The sequence below is a fragment of the Mytilus galloprovincialis genome, chromosome 2 (assembly GCF_965363235.1).
Source record: "Mytilus galloprovincialis chromosome 2, xbMytGall1.hap1.1, whole genome shotgun sequence".
Taxonomy (NCBI): domain Eukaryota; kingdom Metazoa; phylum Mollusca; class Bivalvia; order Mytilida; family Mytilidae; genus Mytilus; species Mytilus galloprovincialis.
The window spans coordinates 60,492,884-60,510,217 of NC_134839.1; the positions used below are offsets into that span (position 1 = coordinate 60,492,884).

General features: G+C 34.8%; 1 protein-coding gene across 1 annotated transcript in view; it reads left to right on the plus strand.

The window, feature by feature from the left end:
* LOC143064015 (uncharacterized) overlaps nucleotides 1-17,334 on the plus strand; it is a 36,573-nt gene that overhangs the window by 12,789 nt on the left and 6,450 nt on the right. Inside the window, exons 5-6 of the mRNA XM_076236509.1 lie at nucleotides 14,793-15,002; nucleotides 15,976-16,093. Coding sequence (XP_076092624.1) covers nucleotides 14,793-15,002; nucleotides 15,976-16,093 — 328 coding nt within the window. The remainder of the gene's footprint in view (nucleotides 1-14,792; nucleotides 15,003-15,975; nucleotides 16,094-17,334) is intronic.

Below are 17,334 nucleotides of genomic sequence, written 5' to 3' on the forward strand. Positions count from 1 at the left end.
TTCGGCATTACGGTATTGAATCAATAGAGATACCAATTATTTCTTTTAACAAATTCGAATACCAGTCAGTTTATAGGACTTCAGTTTGAAATAGCGGCGGCAATCCATTCGTTTTATCCAATCAATTGAAAAGGGGGGGGGGGGTTCAACATTGATAGTCAAAAAGCCTTGAAATATTCAATAAAAAACGTTGAATGTAAATTATATGAACTTAAAAATCTCATATTATAAGACTAGTAAACCACTGGCTTCTCAATTCTTGTATGATAATGAACTAGGTGAAAACCTAGAGCTGACCGAGTGCGAGATCCTCATGGATAATCATCGAGGTCGTTAAACACCCCTTGCAGTAAACTTTGGTTAAATTTAAAAAAAAAATGGAAATGTAATAGTCTGAACACATTTCACCGCTCATTCCACTAAATATTAAATTGCAGTTACAAGAATAAAAAAGATTACAATTAAAAAAAATCAAATCCCGACTACCCGAAATTCGGAAATAGAATTCCCGGATCCCGGAGTTCCGATAAAGGTCCTACCCCCTCCCCCCCTCGTAATTCTATATTCTATTCATTCTTAATCTTGAATTGAGACTTGATACTTCAAAATTACATTCTCTAATTTTGAATGATGCACACAGGCACAATAAAAGAAAACAGATTTCGCTATATATCTCTTCGAAATTGGAATTTGTGAAAGAAGAAATGACATGTTATATTTTATCTTACATGTGTACTTTCAATTTCAATATGGTTCTAAATTTAGATTTAGTTTTCCCATAAATTGCGGACGGAATAGAAGACACCTGTTTATTTTCTGCACATGTAGAAAAAGTTGAAAACTGGGAGTTGAATGACATAATTTTTACTTATTTTAAGATAAATGTTAGAATTTTTAAGTTACTGAGTAATTTTTGGGGCATAATTTGTTTATTTTTTGTTTGTTTTCCGTCTTTGTTCTTCCGACTTGTAAGTGTTGCACTAGTTTCAGTAGTGATCAAATTATTCTCTTGGTATCGTCTGATTTCTTATATGAATATAAGTCATGTCCTTAAATTTTCAATTGCACAAAATACGAACATTTCAACGTCTTTTTGATTAAACAATTAAATTCATACGTCTTTCATTAATTATTTGTAACCTATTATAAAACTTTACGTTGAGTACTGTGTTTTTCGTTCAAGACTACGGCTTTTTAAAACGATATTGTTGGGTCAATTCAGGTTTCATTTTAATTAATTTGATATCAATAGAAGAAAATTTGTTACATGTTTATTTTTTTATTTGTTTATAATTTTGTTATGAGGCGTTTTTTCTTTCTGTTGATATCATAAACACGAAATGCCTTCTCCTACGCATCTAAAAAAAAAAAAAAAAAAGTGTTTTTAAGTCAGGCTGCACACAGAACAACGTACAGAATGCTGTTATTTCTAATTGGAGTTATTTAGATAATTTCTATGAGGTTTAAGACAGCACAGGCGTGCTTGTTGGATTCATTATAGACCGCAGAAAGTAGTTTCTCTTCTTGGAGTAAGGGAGATAACTTGCGTAACTAACGACGAACGTTTTTAATCCCGTATTCCGCTAGAGGCGTGCAATTACGTACACTTCGCCTTAAACTCAGAATCATCATATTTTATCACAATGTAGGTGTCAGCCATATATTGGTTTTGGATGATATTGGCAATCATTGGAACCACTATGTTGCCATGGAAACTACCCCAAAAATTTCAAAAATTTCAAAATGCTCCAAATTTTTTCAAACTTCATAGTAACGATGAGCAACTTTGGTAGATGCGTAATTTGGCGTTGGAATTTCCAAAATGTCTGCCGTTACCATGGAAACAGTGCATAAGTGTCAAAATGCTCTAAAAACCTCAGGGTTTGGTAAATAATTTTGGTATGCTAGAACTTGAAATCATCAAATTTTTACACAATATAGTTGTCCACTATATACAGGTTTTGAATGATTTTCACAATCATTGGAACTCTTCTGTTACCATGGATACAGGACCAAATATTTCAAAAATTTCAAAATGCTCCTAAATTGATCAAACTTAATAGGATTGTTGACTGGCAAGTCTGGATGAGACTTTTGACTTTGGAATTTCCAAAATGGCCACCGTTGCCATGGAAACTGCAAAAAAGTCAAAAATTCTCTAAATGCTTTGAACTTAATGAAACTTGATATTATTGTTAACTGGCAAGTAAAGATGAGACTTTTGACTTGAAAATTTTCAAAATGGCTGCCGTTGCCATGGAAACAGCAGAATTGTGAAATTTTTTAGAATGCTCTCAATGTACTGAAAATCTACAGAAAGATGTATTGCCATGCATATATCTGCATTCACTGTTAAACAATTTTGAAATGGCTGCCGCTTAGTGGCAATTGGGGGAAGGGTGACATCCGCTATTGCTTGCAATGGCAATTCTAGTTATTTTTATTTTTCTTCCACACATTTTGTCCGCGCGAGTTCTCGGAATTGAACAGACCAATGTTTATGGAACTCAACTATAATGAGGAACCCCATTTGAAGTTGTGCACCTTGCTATGGAATGGTAAAAGATGGCCGCCGTTTCCATGGAAACAGCACAAATGCGAAAAAAATCAAAGTGGTCCAAACTGGAAGAAACTCCACAGGAATGTTAACTGGCATCTCCTGATTTCCAGTTTGACTTTGGAATTTTCAAAATGGCTGCCGTTACCATGGAAACAGCTTAAATATCAAAAATTCTAACTCTTTCGTTATAAGATCCAGCTGGATGAAACTTTATGAAAATGTTCTCCAGTATGCCAAGATGTCAAGACAATATTTGGATAGTTCAAAATGGCCGCCGTTGTCATGGAAACTGGGGCCCAGTTTTGCATTGACCCTATGGAAAAATGCATAAAATCAGCATTTTCTCAGAGAGTAGTGCACCAAAGTAAATGAAACTGTATTGATATATAACATGACATGTGGCAATGAGACGTACGCTTTTAGAATTTTGGAATTATCTACTGTAACCATGGTTGCAGCACAAATGTTCAAAATTTCCAAAAAAAATTAAGTGCTGCAAACTGGATGAAACTTTACAGGAATAGTGACTGACATGTGCAGAGTTCCATTTTGAAGTTGGAATTTCCAAAATGGCCGCGGTAACCATGGAAACAGCAAAAATATCAAAATTTTCAAAATGCTTCAAACTTAATGAAATTTTGCAAAAATGATGACTTGCATGTGTAGATGCACTCTTTGACTTTGGAATTTTCAAAATGGCTTCCGCTCGCCTGGCAATAGGGGGACGAGGGTGCCATCCGTTATTGCTAGCAATTACAAATCTAGTTATTATGTCACCCGATCGACAATGTCGGGTGACATATTGCTATTCCTCTGTTTCTTTTTCACTATTATTATTATTATTATTATTATTATTTTTCTTCCACCTAGTTTTGTCCGGCAGTTTTCTCAGAGCCAAAGGAACCAATCTGAATGATGGTGCACTATAACAAGGAACCCTGACTTTCCAGTTGCAGTGCAACTTTGGAACTAAAAAATGGCTGCCATCACCATGGAAACCGAAAAATAATGGAAAATTACAGTTTTTGGTTTTGATGAATTATTTGGAAATGCTTTAACTTAGAATCATTATCTTTTGATACAATGTAGGTGCCGGGCATATACTGCTTTGGGATGATTTTGGCAATCATTGGAACTGCTATGTTGCCATGGATACTACACCAAAAATTTCCAAAATATGGAAATGCTCCAAATTTTATGAAACTTCACAGTAACGATGAGCAACATAGGTAGAGGTGGAATTGGCGTTGGAATTTCGAAAATGTCTGCCGTTACCATGGAAACAATGCAAAACAGGTCAAAATGGTCCAAAAACCTTAAAGTGGCATTTACTTTCTTAAAATGGTAGGTCAAATTGATCGAAACTTTGATGGTATGGTCCCTCCCATGTACCAATGTGGTATATGCCATTAAATTTTGGGAATGGTCTCTGTTGCCATAGGAACCATCACAAATGTCAAAAATTTCAAAAATTTCAAAATGCTTCAAAATTGATGAACCTTCATAGGATTGTAGACTGTCAAGTCTGCATAAGACTTTTGAAGTTGGAATTTCCAAAATGGCTACCGTTGCCATGGAAACTGGAAAAATGTCAAAAATTCTCAAAATGCTTTGAACTTAATGAAACTTGAAATTATTGTTACCTGACAAGTAAAGATGAGACTTTTGACTTTGAAATTTTCAAAATGGCTGCCGTTGCCATGGAAACAGCAGAAATGTGAATTTAAAAAAATGCTTTGAATGAACTGAAAATTTACAGAAAAATGTTTTTACCATGCATATATATGTGCATTCACTGTTAAACAATTTTTAAATGGCTGCCGCTTAGTGGCAATTGGGGGAAGGGTGACATCCGCTATTGCTTGCAATGGCAATTCTAGTTATTATTATTCTTCCACCTTTTTTTGTCCGACAGGTTTTTTGGAGTAAAATGGAACCAATCTTAATGATAATTCACTATAAGGAGGAACACAAAATTTCGGGTTGCAGTAGGGTCTAAGACCATAAAAAATGGCTGCCGTTTCCATGGAAACGGAACTATTGTGAAAAATTCCAGTTTTTGGTTTTGTGAATAATTTAGAGATGCTTAAACTCAGAATCATCATATTTTATCACAATGTAGGTGTCAGCCATATATTGGTTTTGGATGATATTGGCAATCATTGGAACCACTATGTTGCCATGGAAACTACCCCAAAAATTTCAAAAATTTCAAAATGCTCCAAATTTTTTCAAACTTCATAGTAACGATGAGCAACTTTGGTAGATGCGTAATTTGGCGTTGGAATTTCCAAAATGTCTGCCGTTACCATGGAAACAGTGCATAAGTGTCAAAATGCTCTAAAAACCTCAGGGTTTGGTAAATAATTTTGGTATGCTAGAACTTGAAATCATCAAATTTTTACACAATATAGTTGTCCACTATATACAGGTTTTGAATGATTTTCACAATCATTGGAACTCTTCTGTTACCATGGATACAGGACCAAATATTTCAAAAATTTCAAAATGCTCCTAAATTGATCAAACTTAATAGGATTGTTGACTGGCAAGTCTGGATGAGACTTTTGACTTTGGAATTTCCAAAATGGCCACCGTTGCCATGGAAACTGCAAAAAAGTCAAAAATTCTCTAAATGCTTTGAACTTAATGAAACTTGATATTATTGTTAACTGGCAAGTAAAGATGAGACTTTTGACTTGAAAATTTTCAAAATGGCTGCCGTTGCCATGGAAACAGCAGAATTGTGAAATTTTTTAGAATGCTCTCAATGTACTGAAAATCTACAGAAAGATGTATTGCCATGCATATATCTGCATTCACTGTTAAACAATTTTGAAATGGCTGCCGCTTAGTGGCAATTGGGGGAAGGGTGACATCCGCTATTGCTTGCAATGGCAATTCTAGTTATGGCACCCTAAACGGAGTTTGGGTGACATATTGTTATTCTACGTTTCTTTTTGTTTTCTTTATTTTTATTATTATTTTTCTTCCACACTTTTTTGTCCACTCTGGAACTCAAATATAAATGGACCAAAGACGTTGGAACTATACCATAATGTTAACCACCATGTGAAGATTTGCTTTTTGGGGTTGACACTTTCAAGATGTCCGCCGTTACCATGGAAACGGAACAACTGTAAAAAAATCCACTTTTTGGTTTTGGTGAATAATTTGGAGATGCTTAAACTCAGAATCCTTATATTTTAATACAATGCAGGTGCCAGCCAAAAATAGGTTTTGGATGATTTTGGCAATCATTGGAACTACTATGTTGCCATGGAAACTGCACCAAAAATTTCCAAAATATGAAAATGCTCCAAATTTTTTGAAACTTCATGGTAACGATGAGCAACATTGGTAGATGTAGAATTTGACGTTGGAATTTCCAAAATGTCTGCTGTTACCACGGAAACAATGCAAAAAGGTCAAAATGCTCTAAAACCTTCAGGGTTTGGTGAATTATTTTGGTATGCTTGAATATAAAATCATCAAATTTTTATACAATGTAGTTGTCCACTAATATACAGGTTTTGATTGATTTTGACAATCATTGGAACTACTATGTTACCATGGATACATGATCAAATATTTCAAAAATTTCAAAATGCTCCAAAATTGATGAAACTTGATATTATTGTTAACTGGCAAGTAAAGATGAGACTTTTGACTTTGAAATTTTCAAAATGGCTGCCGTTGCCATGGAAACAGCAGAAATGTGAAAATTTTTGAAATGCTCTGAATGTACTGAAAATTTTCAGAAACATTTTCAGAAACCCTGAAGATCATAAAAAACATTTTATTAAAATAAAGTATGTCAATAAAGGTTTTGATTTTGTAAATATTGCCGGTATTTTTAACGACCATTCTGTTAAAGACCAAATTCCTGGATATTTTGATAATACTGAACTCCCTCTCATTTGTTATATTTACAAGAAATCTACCCGAAAATATGTGTTTAATTATAGCCAATTGTGTAAAGATGTAAATATCACTGAAAATACACCTATGTCGTGTAATTGCAGTAATTCAGAATACACCTATGGACCAATTTCCCATGTTATAACAGGAGACCTTAACATCGTTCGCGACCGAGAGTTAAAATCATTCCTTAGTAAAGGACCTAAATATCGTCCCCCGTCAACTATTAACTGGAATGAGTTTCGTAATATCATCAACGACTCACTCCGTGCCTACTGTTTGAAATGGGTTAAACGGGAAAAAGCTGACAAAAAATCTTTGGACTCTTTTTTTAATTCAGTAATGAAGATAGTTGATATTCGAATACAGCATTTTAAAGAACATTTTACCCTCAACAAAAACTATAAAAACCCTATTTCGCGTATCAAAAATAAACTAACAGAACTAGCCAAGGAATTTGTTTTTGTCCCGGCTGATAAAGCTGCTAATAATATCATTATTGTTTGACGTAAATTTTATATAGAGGTTCTGCAAAAGGAAATCACGAATTCACCAACATTCCAACTGACTTCATTTTCAGAAAACGACATCTGTAACAAACATAAACTTTTAGCTACTTCTTTACAAGCAGAACCAAACACAATGAAAGTCCCAACTATGTACTGGCTTCCGAAGCTGCACAAAAAACCTTACAAATATAGATTTATTTCATCTTCTAGCCATTGTTCAACTACTAAATTGTCTGTTTTACTTACTAGTACACTTGGTACAATAAAAAACCTGATAATAAATTGTTCAAATAAGGCCTTTGAAAAAAGTGGAATTAATTACTTTTGGAGTGTCAAAAACTCGTTGGAAGTACTTGATAAATTGCATGCATATATTGGTGATTTTGAATCTGTTCAAAGTTTTGATTTTTCTACCCTATATACCACTTTGCCTCATATTCTTATTAAGAAAAAATTCACATCCCTAATTAACTGGGCATTTAAAAAGTCGGAATGCGAGTACATATGTTCAAACTCTTTTAGATCATTTTTTAGTAGCAATAAACAAAAGAACTATGTCAATTGGACATGCTTTGATACTATTTATGCACTTGAATTTTTACTTGATAACATTTTTGTGCGCTTTGGAGATTCCGTATATCGTCAAGTTATTGGAATTCCAATGGGGACTAACTGTGCACCACTTATTGCGGACCTGTTTTTGTATTGTTATGAGTTACAATTTATGACTAAAATTAGCAAAGACCCATCAAAACAACATTTGATACAAAAATTTAACAATACTTTTAGATATTTGGATGATATATTGGCTCTAAATAATGACGACTTCAGTATGTATACTAAAGAAATTTATCCTGTAGAACTTACTTTAAATAAAGCTAATGATAACAATGACCACTGCCCTTTCCTCGATCTTGATATCTATATCATAAACGGGAAGCTTAATACAAAAATTTATGATAAAAGAGATGATTTTTCATTTCCTATTGTTAATTATCCATTTTTAGATGGTGACGTTCCCTTGTCACCATCTTATGGTGTTTATATATCTCAACTTGTACGATTCGCTCGTGTATGTAACAATGTATTAGATTTTAACGAGAGAAATTTATGTATTACTGAAAAATTATTACACCAGGGTTTTCGATATCACAAACTGGTCAAAACATTTACTAAATTTTATCACCGGTATAAGGAAATAATTCGTAAATATAACTCAACATGCAGACATCTTATACGTTCAGGTATTTCACATCCAAAATTTTATGGAAATATTCTTTATAAAGCACAAAAATGTCAGTATTCTCCTCAGAAACTAACAAAACCTTTAAATAGACTTATTAAAAGGGGATATAGTTACGATACTGTTGTCAGGTCATTAAAGATTGCATATTTTGGCTTTAACATTGATTCACTGATAGGGTCTTTGCATCGGAACTAAACACATTTATTTCTAAAAAAACAGTTGTTGGCATGACACGGGTTATGTTCTTCTCATATATTTTATGATAGTATGATACTAAACCCCTAACGGGAGGGATTGTACCTGATATTCATATGATGAAGACATAATCTTTCAATCAGTTTAATTGAGGTCTGGAGCTGGCATGTCAGTTAACTGCTAGTAGTCTGTTGTTATTTATGTATTATTGTCATTTTATTTATTTTCTTTTGTTACATCTTTTGACATCGGACTCGGACTTCTCTTAAACTGAATTTTAATGTGCGTATTGTTATTCTTTTACTTTTCTACATTGGCTAGAGGTATAGGGGGAGGGTTGAGATCTCATAAACATGTTTAACCCCGCCGCAATTTTGCGCCTGTCCCAAGTCAGGAGCCTCTGGCCTTTGTTAGTCTTGTATGATTTTAAATTTTAGTTTCTTGTGTATAATTCGGAGTTTAGTATGACGTCCATTATCACTGTACTATTATGCATATTTTAGGGGCCAGCTGAAGGACACCTACGGGTGCGGGAATTCTCGCTACATTGAAGACCCATTGGTTGCCTTCGGCTGTTGTTTGCTCTATGGTCGGATGGTTGTCGCTTTGACATATTCACCATTTCCTTTCTCAATTGTATTGCCATGCATATATGTGCGATCACTGTACAACAATTTTCTAAATTGGCTGCCACTCGCCTGGCAATAGGGGAAGGGTGCCATCCGCTATTGCTTGCAATGGCAAATCTAGTTATTTTTATTTTTCTTCCACACATTTTGTCCGCGCGAGTTCTCGGAATTGAACAGACCAATGTTTATGGAACTCAACTATAATGAGGAACCCCATTTGAAGTTGTGCACCTTGCTATGGAATGGTAAAAGATGGCCGCCGTTTCCATGGAAACAGCACAAATGCGAAAAAAATCAAAGTGGTCCAAACTGGAAGAAACTCCACAGGAATGTTAACTGGCATCTCCTGATTTCCAGTTTGACTTTGGAATTTTCAAAATGGCTGCCGTTACCATGGAAACAGCTTAAATATCAAAAATTCTAACTCTTTCGTTATAAGATCCAGCTGGATGAAACTTTATGAAAATGTTCTCCAGTATGCCAAGATGTCAAGACAATATTTGGATAGTTCAAAATGGCCGCCGTTGTCATGGAAACTGGGGCCCAGTTTTGCATTGACCCTATGGAAAAATGCATAAAATCAGCATTTTCTCAGAGAGTAGTGCACCAAAGTAAATGAAACTGTATTGATATATAACATGACATGTGGCAATGAGACGTACGCTTTTAGAATTTTGGAATTATCTACTGTAACCATGGTTGCAGCACAAATGTTCAAAATTTCCAAAAAAAATTAAGTGCTGCAAACTGGATGAAACTTTACAGGAATAGTGACTGACATGTGCAGAGTTCCATTTTGAAGTTGGAATTTCCAAAATGGCCGCGGTAACCATGGAAACAGCAAAAATATCAAAATTTTCAAAATGCTTCAAACTTAATGAAATTTTGCAAAAATGATGACTTGCATGTGTAGATGCACTCTTTGACTTTGGAATTTTCAAAATGGCTTCCGCTCGCCTGGCAATAGGGGGACGAGGGTGCCATCCGTTATTGCTAGCAATTACAAATCTAGTTATTATTATTATTCTTCCACCTTTTTTTGTCCGACAGGTTTTTTGGAGTAAAATGGAACCAATCTTAATGATAATTCACTATAAGGAGGAACACAAAATTTCGGGTTGCAGTAGGGTCTAAGACCATAAAAAATGGCTGCCGTTTCCATGGAAACGGAACAATTGTGAAAAATTCCAGTTTTTGGTTTTGTGAATAATTTAGAGATGCTTAAACTCAGAATCATCATATTTTATCACAATGTAGGTGCCAGCCATATATTGGTTTTGGATGATATTGGCAATCATTGGAACCACTATGTTGCCATGGAAACTACCCCAAAAATTTCAAAAATTTCAAAATGCTCCAAATTTTTTGAAACTTCATAGTAACGATGAGCAACTTTGGTAGATGCGTAATTTGGCATTGGAATTTCCAAAATGTCTGCCGTTACCATGGAAACAGTGCATAAGTGTCAAAATGCTCTAAAAACCTCAGGGTTTGGTGAATAATTTTGGTATGCAAGAACTTGAAATCATCAAATTTTTACACCATATAGTTGTCCACTATATACAGCTTTTGAATGATTTTGACAATCATTGGAACTCTTCTGTTACCATGGATACAGGATCAAATATTTCAAAAATTTCAAAATGCTCCAAAATTGATGAAACTTAATATTATTGTTGACTGCCAAGTCTGGATGAGACTTTTGACTTTGGAATTTCCAAAATGGCCACCGTTGCCATGGAAACTGCAAAAAAGTCAAAAATTCTCAAAATGCTTTGAACTTAATAAAACTTGATATTATTGTTAACTGACAAATAATGATGAAGCTTTTGACTTTGAAATTTTCAAAATGGCTGCCGTTGCCATGGAAACGGCAGAAATGTGAAATTTTTAAAATGCTGTGAATGTACTGAAAATTTACAGAAAGATGTATTGCCATGCATATTATATGTGCATTCACTGTTAAACGATTCTCAAATGGCTGCAACTTAGTGGCAATGGGGGGAAGGGTGACATCCGCTATTGCTTGCAATGGCAATTCTAGTTATGGCACCCTCAACGGAGTTGGGGTGACGTATTGTTATTCTACGTTTCTTTTTTTTCTTATTATTATGTCACCCGATCGACAATGTCGGGTGACATATTGCTTTTCCTCTGTTTCTTTGTTATTATTATTATTCTTCCAACTATTTTGTCCGCCACTTTTCTCGGAGCCAATGGAACCAATCTTAATGATAGTTAAGTATAATAGGGAACACAAAATTGCGGGTTGCAGTAGGGTCTAAGACCATAAAAAATGGCTGCCGTTTCCATGGAAACGGAACAATTGTGAAAAATTCCACTTTTTGTTTTTTTGGAATAATTTGGAGATGCTTAAACTCAGAATCATTATATTTTAATACAATGAAGGTGCCACCCATATACTGGTTTTGGATGATTTTGGCAATCATTGGAATTACTATGTTGCCATGGAAACTACAACAAAAATTTCAAAAATATCAAAATGCTCCAAATTTTTTGAAACTTTACCATAACGATGAGCAACTTTGGTAGATGTGGAATTTGGCGTTGGAATTTCCAAAATGTCTGCCGTTTCCATGGAAACAATGCAAAAAGGTCAAAATGCCCCAAAAACTTCAGGGTTTGGTGAATAATTTTGATATGCTTGAACTTGAAATCATCAAATTTTTACACAATATAGTAATCCACTATATACAGGTTTTGATTGATTTTGACAATCATTGGAACTACTCTGTTACCATGGATACAGGATCAAATATCTCAAACATTTCAAAATGCTCCAAAATTGATGAAACTTAATATGATAGTTGACTGGCAAGTCTGGATGAGACTTTTGACTTTGGAATTTCCAAAATGGCCACCGTTGCCATGGAAACAAGTCAAAAATGGTCAAAATGCTTCAAAAACCCTAAAGCGGCATTTACTTTCTTAAAATGGTAGGTCAAATCCATTGAAACTTTGATGGTAGGTTCCCTCCCATGTACCAATTAGGTATCTGCCATTTGAAATTTGGAATGGTATCTGTTACCATAGAAACCAGCCAAAATGTCAAAAATTTCAAAATGGTCCAAAATTGATGAAACTTAATATATTTGTTGACTGTCAAGTCTGCATGAGACTTTTGAAGTTGGAATTTCCAAAATGGCCACCGTTGCCGTGGAAACTGCAGAAATGTCAAATATTTTCAAAATGCCCCAAATTTAATGAAACTTTATATTATTGTTAACTGGCATGTATAGATGAGACTTTTGACTTCAGAATTTTCAAAATGGCTGCCGTTGCCATGGAAACAGAAGAAATGTGAAACTTTTGACAATGCTCAAAATGTACTGAAAATTTACAGAAAGATATATCTCAATGTGTTGATCTGCATTCACTGTTAAATTGTTTTAAAATGGTTGCCGCTTAGTGGCAATAGGGGAAGGGTGACATCCGCTATTGCTTGCAATGGCAGTTCTAGTTATTCTTCTTCTTCCTCTTCCTCTTCCTCTTCCGCCACTTTAAAAAATGAACTTGTCCGCAGCGTTTCTCCAAAACCGCTTGTCAGATTGACTTAGGATTTCGTAAAATGGTAGACTAATATGTCTAGGTGAGCCATCAATCTTTCGTTTGTGCATTGGGGTCTATTAAGGGCTATTTTGGGGGGTAGAAAGAAGGGAGGGTTTTACTATAGAACCCTATGGGATTTTATTTTCTAAAAATTTCAAATGAATATAACTTGAAAACTGTAAGTGGTAGATACATGCAGTCTTCAGAAATGATTATAGGACAAGAAAACAAATCACATGAAATATAGTGGGAGTCCCTGGGAGTTCATCCCCACCCCCTTCAATTTGAGAATATGCTTATATCTTGTAACCGATCCAGATCCCCACCCCTAAACCATATATATTCCTGATTGGGACAATAAAACAAATCAAATGCAATTAAAGGGAGGTCCCCGGTGGTCATCCCCACCCCGTTCAATTTCATAATGTGCTATTATCTTGTAAATGGTCCAGATCCCCACCCCTAAACCATATATATTCTTGTAGGGGACAATAAAACAAATGAAATGAAGTTAAAGGGAAGTCCCTGGGGGGTCACCCCACCCCCTCTTGTTTGAAAACTTGTAAACGGTCAACATCCCCACCCCTAAACCATATATATTCTTGTAGGGGACAATAAAACAAATGAAATGAAATAAGAGGGAAGTCCCTAGGGGGTCACCCCACCCCCTCTTGTTTGAAAACTTGTAAACGGTCAACATCCCCACCCCTAAACCATACATATTCTTGTATGGGACAATAAAACAAATCACATGAAATTAAATGGAAGTTCCTGGGGGTCACCCCCACCCCGTTCAATTTGAGAATGTACTATTATCTTTTAAGCGGTCCAGATCCCCACCCCTAAACCATATATATTCTTGTAGGGGACAATAAAACAAATGAAATGAAATAAAAAGGAAGTCTGGAGGGGGTCACCCCACCCCCTCTTGTTTGAAAACTTGTGAACGGTCAACATCCCCACCCCTAAACCATATATATTCTTGTAGGGGACAATAAAAAATGAAATGAAATTAAAGGGAAGTTGCTGGGGGTCGCCCCACCCTGTTCAATTTGAGAATGTGCTATTATCTTGTAAACGGTCCAGATCCCCACCCTAAAACCATATATATTCTTGTAGGGGACAATAAAACAAATCAAATGAAATGTAGGTAACTTCCCTGGGGGGTCACCACCACCCCCTCCTGTTTGAATACTTGTAAATGGTGGAGATCCCTACTCGTAAGCCATATATATTCTTGGGACAAAAAATCAAATCAAATGAACATATGAATGGCGAGTTATGGGAGCTTTGTTTGGGAGACTTCGTAACAGCATCCTGTTACAATTACTTCTTGTTATATATATGGTCTTACTTGATGAGAGGGAAATCTCTGAAGATTTTGAGGTCAGTCAAAACAAATAAGCTCAAGGTCATACTTCCTAAAAATAGGCACAATAATTGAGTGTAGGAATGGAGTTTCTGGATAATAGCTCTAAAAGCTGGCATGGGATTGGAGACAAAGTTTCATATTAAAGATTGATAGAGACTGAAATTAGTTCAGGAAAGGGCTTTTTAGAAAGAAAAAAAAATAATTGTTTTACTTTGTCATTTGTGGGCCTTTTATATCTGACTATGCTTATGGGCTTAACTCATTATTCAAGACCGTATTGTGACCTATAGTCGTTAATATCTGTGTCATTTGGTCTCTCGTGGAGAATTGTCTCATTGGCAATCATTCCATGCTAATTTTCTTATTTTGATATTCTAGATAATTTCTCAATCTAGAACCTTACATATGATAGAATAAGAACCAATCTTGCGTTTATGTTGACATATAATGAGAGAAAGATCCTAATTGATTCTTAGGACAGTGATTGACAATACATCAATGCATAGTATCTAAAGACAAAAAAAATAAGTAAATATCAGGGCTTTCCAAATGATAATGGGGTGTACAGCTGTGAAAAGGGTTTGTTATTTACTGTTTTTCGTGATATCGGTATAAAGATTAACCTGCAAGAAACTTATAAATGTTTGTTCATCGTGAAATGGCAACTTTATTTTGCGTTTTTTCCGTGCAGATACCCTTCCTCTACGCCCGTCAATAATTTTTTGATTAACAAAGGATTATATATGGTAAACAATCAAATAAATATTTAAAAGTGCATTTGTTGTTGCAGAGGCTGAATATACATATAAACTAAGGAAAAGTTTTATCCCTCTACGACTTCAGCATCGTTATGTACCAGATGGCTGGCTGGGCATGCTCATTGGAACTAGATTGTACTTTGATATAAGCAGTGAGGATAAAATATATCCTCAGATGGACAATGTTATTAAAGAATTAGGGAATCGTGGAAAGATTGGTACTCATACAGATACAGTTGATGGTAAATAGTTTATTAATTTTTTTTTTTATCATTGAATTTGGTATAATGTTGTTTTACACAGAACACAGAAGTTAACATCCATAATCGATATATCTAATATGCTCGCAGTTTTTAAGGATACACACTGCCTTTATTATTCTCTAGGGATCAAGGAACTTACATATTGAATTTCTAAGACTAAGTAGTTGTGTTCATACAGAATTATACATGATACATGTATACATGTACTATTGGTACAGGGTGTGTTTTTACAGTAGCATCCACGCTCTTCAGTTTATTTTCTCCCCTTATTCTTATTCACAGAATGCTTGTTATTGGTTATATGATTATGTTGAAAACAAAAGGGCCTGGAACGGTGTAATTTTTAATCATAACAATTGCCTTATATAAGTTACTGGTATATAAAAAGTTAAATTCTTTTATTCTTTGTTGTTACGTCTTAACTGTTAATTAAGTATGTTTGTTTCCAGTAGTAAAGTAAGAAAATCAGGACGGGTTCAAACCAAATTTGCGAAAGATTTTCCAAATTGGTCTGGTATTGTGTAACCATTAGTCAAAATTAGTTATATGTAAAGTTGATTTCTTTGATTCTTTGTTCTTTACTTCATTCAAGCTACCAAATTAGAATTCATTATTTTAGAAGTATCTAGATAAATATTTCTCATTTCAAAGAATTATGTGACCTTATGTTTTAGTAATTCTCTATATCATTCGATGAAGTAAATATTAGGAATCTCACATCTAAAGGAGGGTGAGACAAGGAAATCTCAGAACTTTAGTGTGCCTAAGCTTTCCCAGTAATGCATTCTTGTCAGTACAATAAAATACATATTAATTTTTTTAGTAGAAGTGAACACTAAATCTATGAACTGAAGTATTTTAAAACCATTTTTCATTTATCATACTGAAATCATTGAAAGAAAATGTCATACTTGCAAGAATATGAAGAATTGTTTTATTTTAATTTTAATAGGATATACAAATACAAAACAAGTGAACACAGCAATACATAGACTGAGATATGAAGATTGGTCCACTACAGATGTATCAGCCTGGTTATCAGACAACTCAGTTAAATTGCCTGAGAACATGTGAGTAACTCAGTTAAATTGCCTGAGAACATGTGAGTAACTCGGTTAAATTGCCTGAGAACATGTGAGTAACTCGGTTAAACTGCCTGAGAACATGTGAGTAACACAGTTAAACTTCCTGAGAACATGTGAATAACACAGTTAAACTTCCTGAGAACATGTGAGTAACACAGTTAAACTTCCTGAGAACATGTGAGTAACACAGTTAAACTTCCTGAAACAAGTGAGTAACACAGTTAAACTTCCTGAGAACATGTGAATAACACAGTTAAACTTCCTGAGAACATGTGAATAACACAGTTAAACTTCCTGAGAACATGTGAGTAACACAGTTAAACTTCCTGAGAATATGTGAGTAACACGGTTAAACTTCCTGAGAACATGTGAGTAACACAGTTAAACTTCCTGAGAACATGTGAGTAACACGGTTAAACTTCCTGAGAACATGAGAGTAACACGGTTAAACTTCCTGAGAACATGTGAATAACACAGTTAAACTTCCTGAGAACATGTGAATAACACAGTTAAACTTCCTGAGAACATGTGAGTAACACAGTTAAACTTCCTGAGAACATGTGAGTAACACGGTTCAACTTCCTGAGAACATGTGATTAACACGGTTAAACTTCCTGAGAACATGTGAGTAACAGGGTTAAACTTCCTGAGAACATGTGAGTAACACAGTTAAACTTCCTGAGAACATGTGAGTAACACAGTTAAACTTCCTGAGAACATGTTAGTAACATGGTTAAATTGCAATAGAACATGTGAGTAACACGGTTAAACTTCCTGAGAATATGTGAGTAACACAGTGAAACTGCATGAGAACATGTGAGTAACACAGTTAAACTGCCTGAGAACATGTTAGAAACATGGTTAAATTGCAATAGAACATGTGAGTAACACAGTTAAACTTCCTGAGAACATGTGAGTAACACAGTTAAACTTCCTGAGAACATGTTAGTAACATGGTTAAATTGCAATAGAACATGTGAGTAACACGGTTAAACTTCCTGAGAATATGTGAGTAACACAGTGAAACTGCATGAGAACATGTGAGTAACACAGTTAAACTGCCTGAGAACATGTTAGAAACATGGTTAAATTGCAATAGAACATGTGAGTAACACAGTTAAACTTCCTGAGAACATGTGAGTAACACAGTTAAACTTCCTGAAACAAGTGAGTAACACAGTTAAACTTCCTGAGAACATGTGAATAACACAGTTAAACTTCCTGAG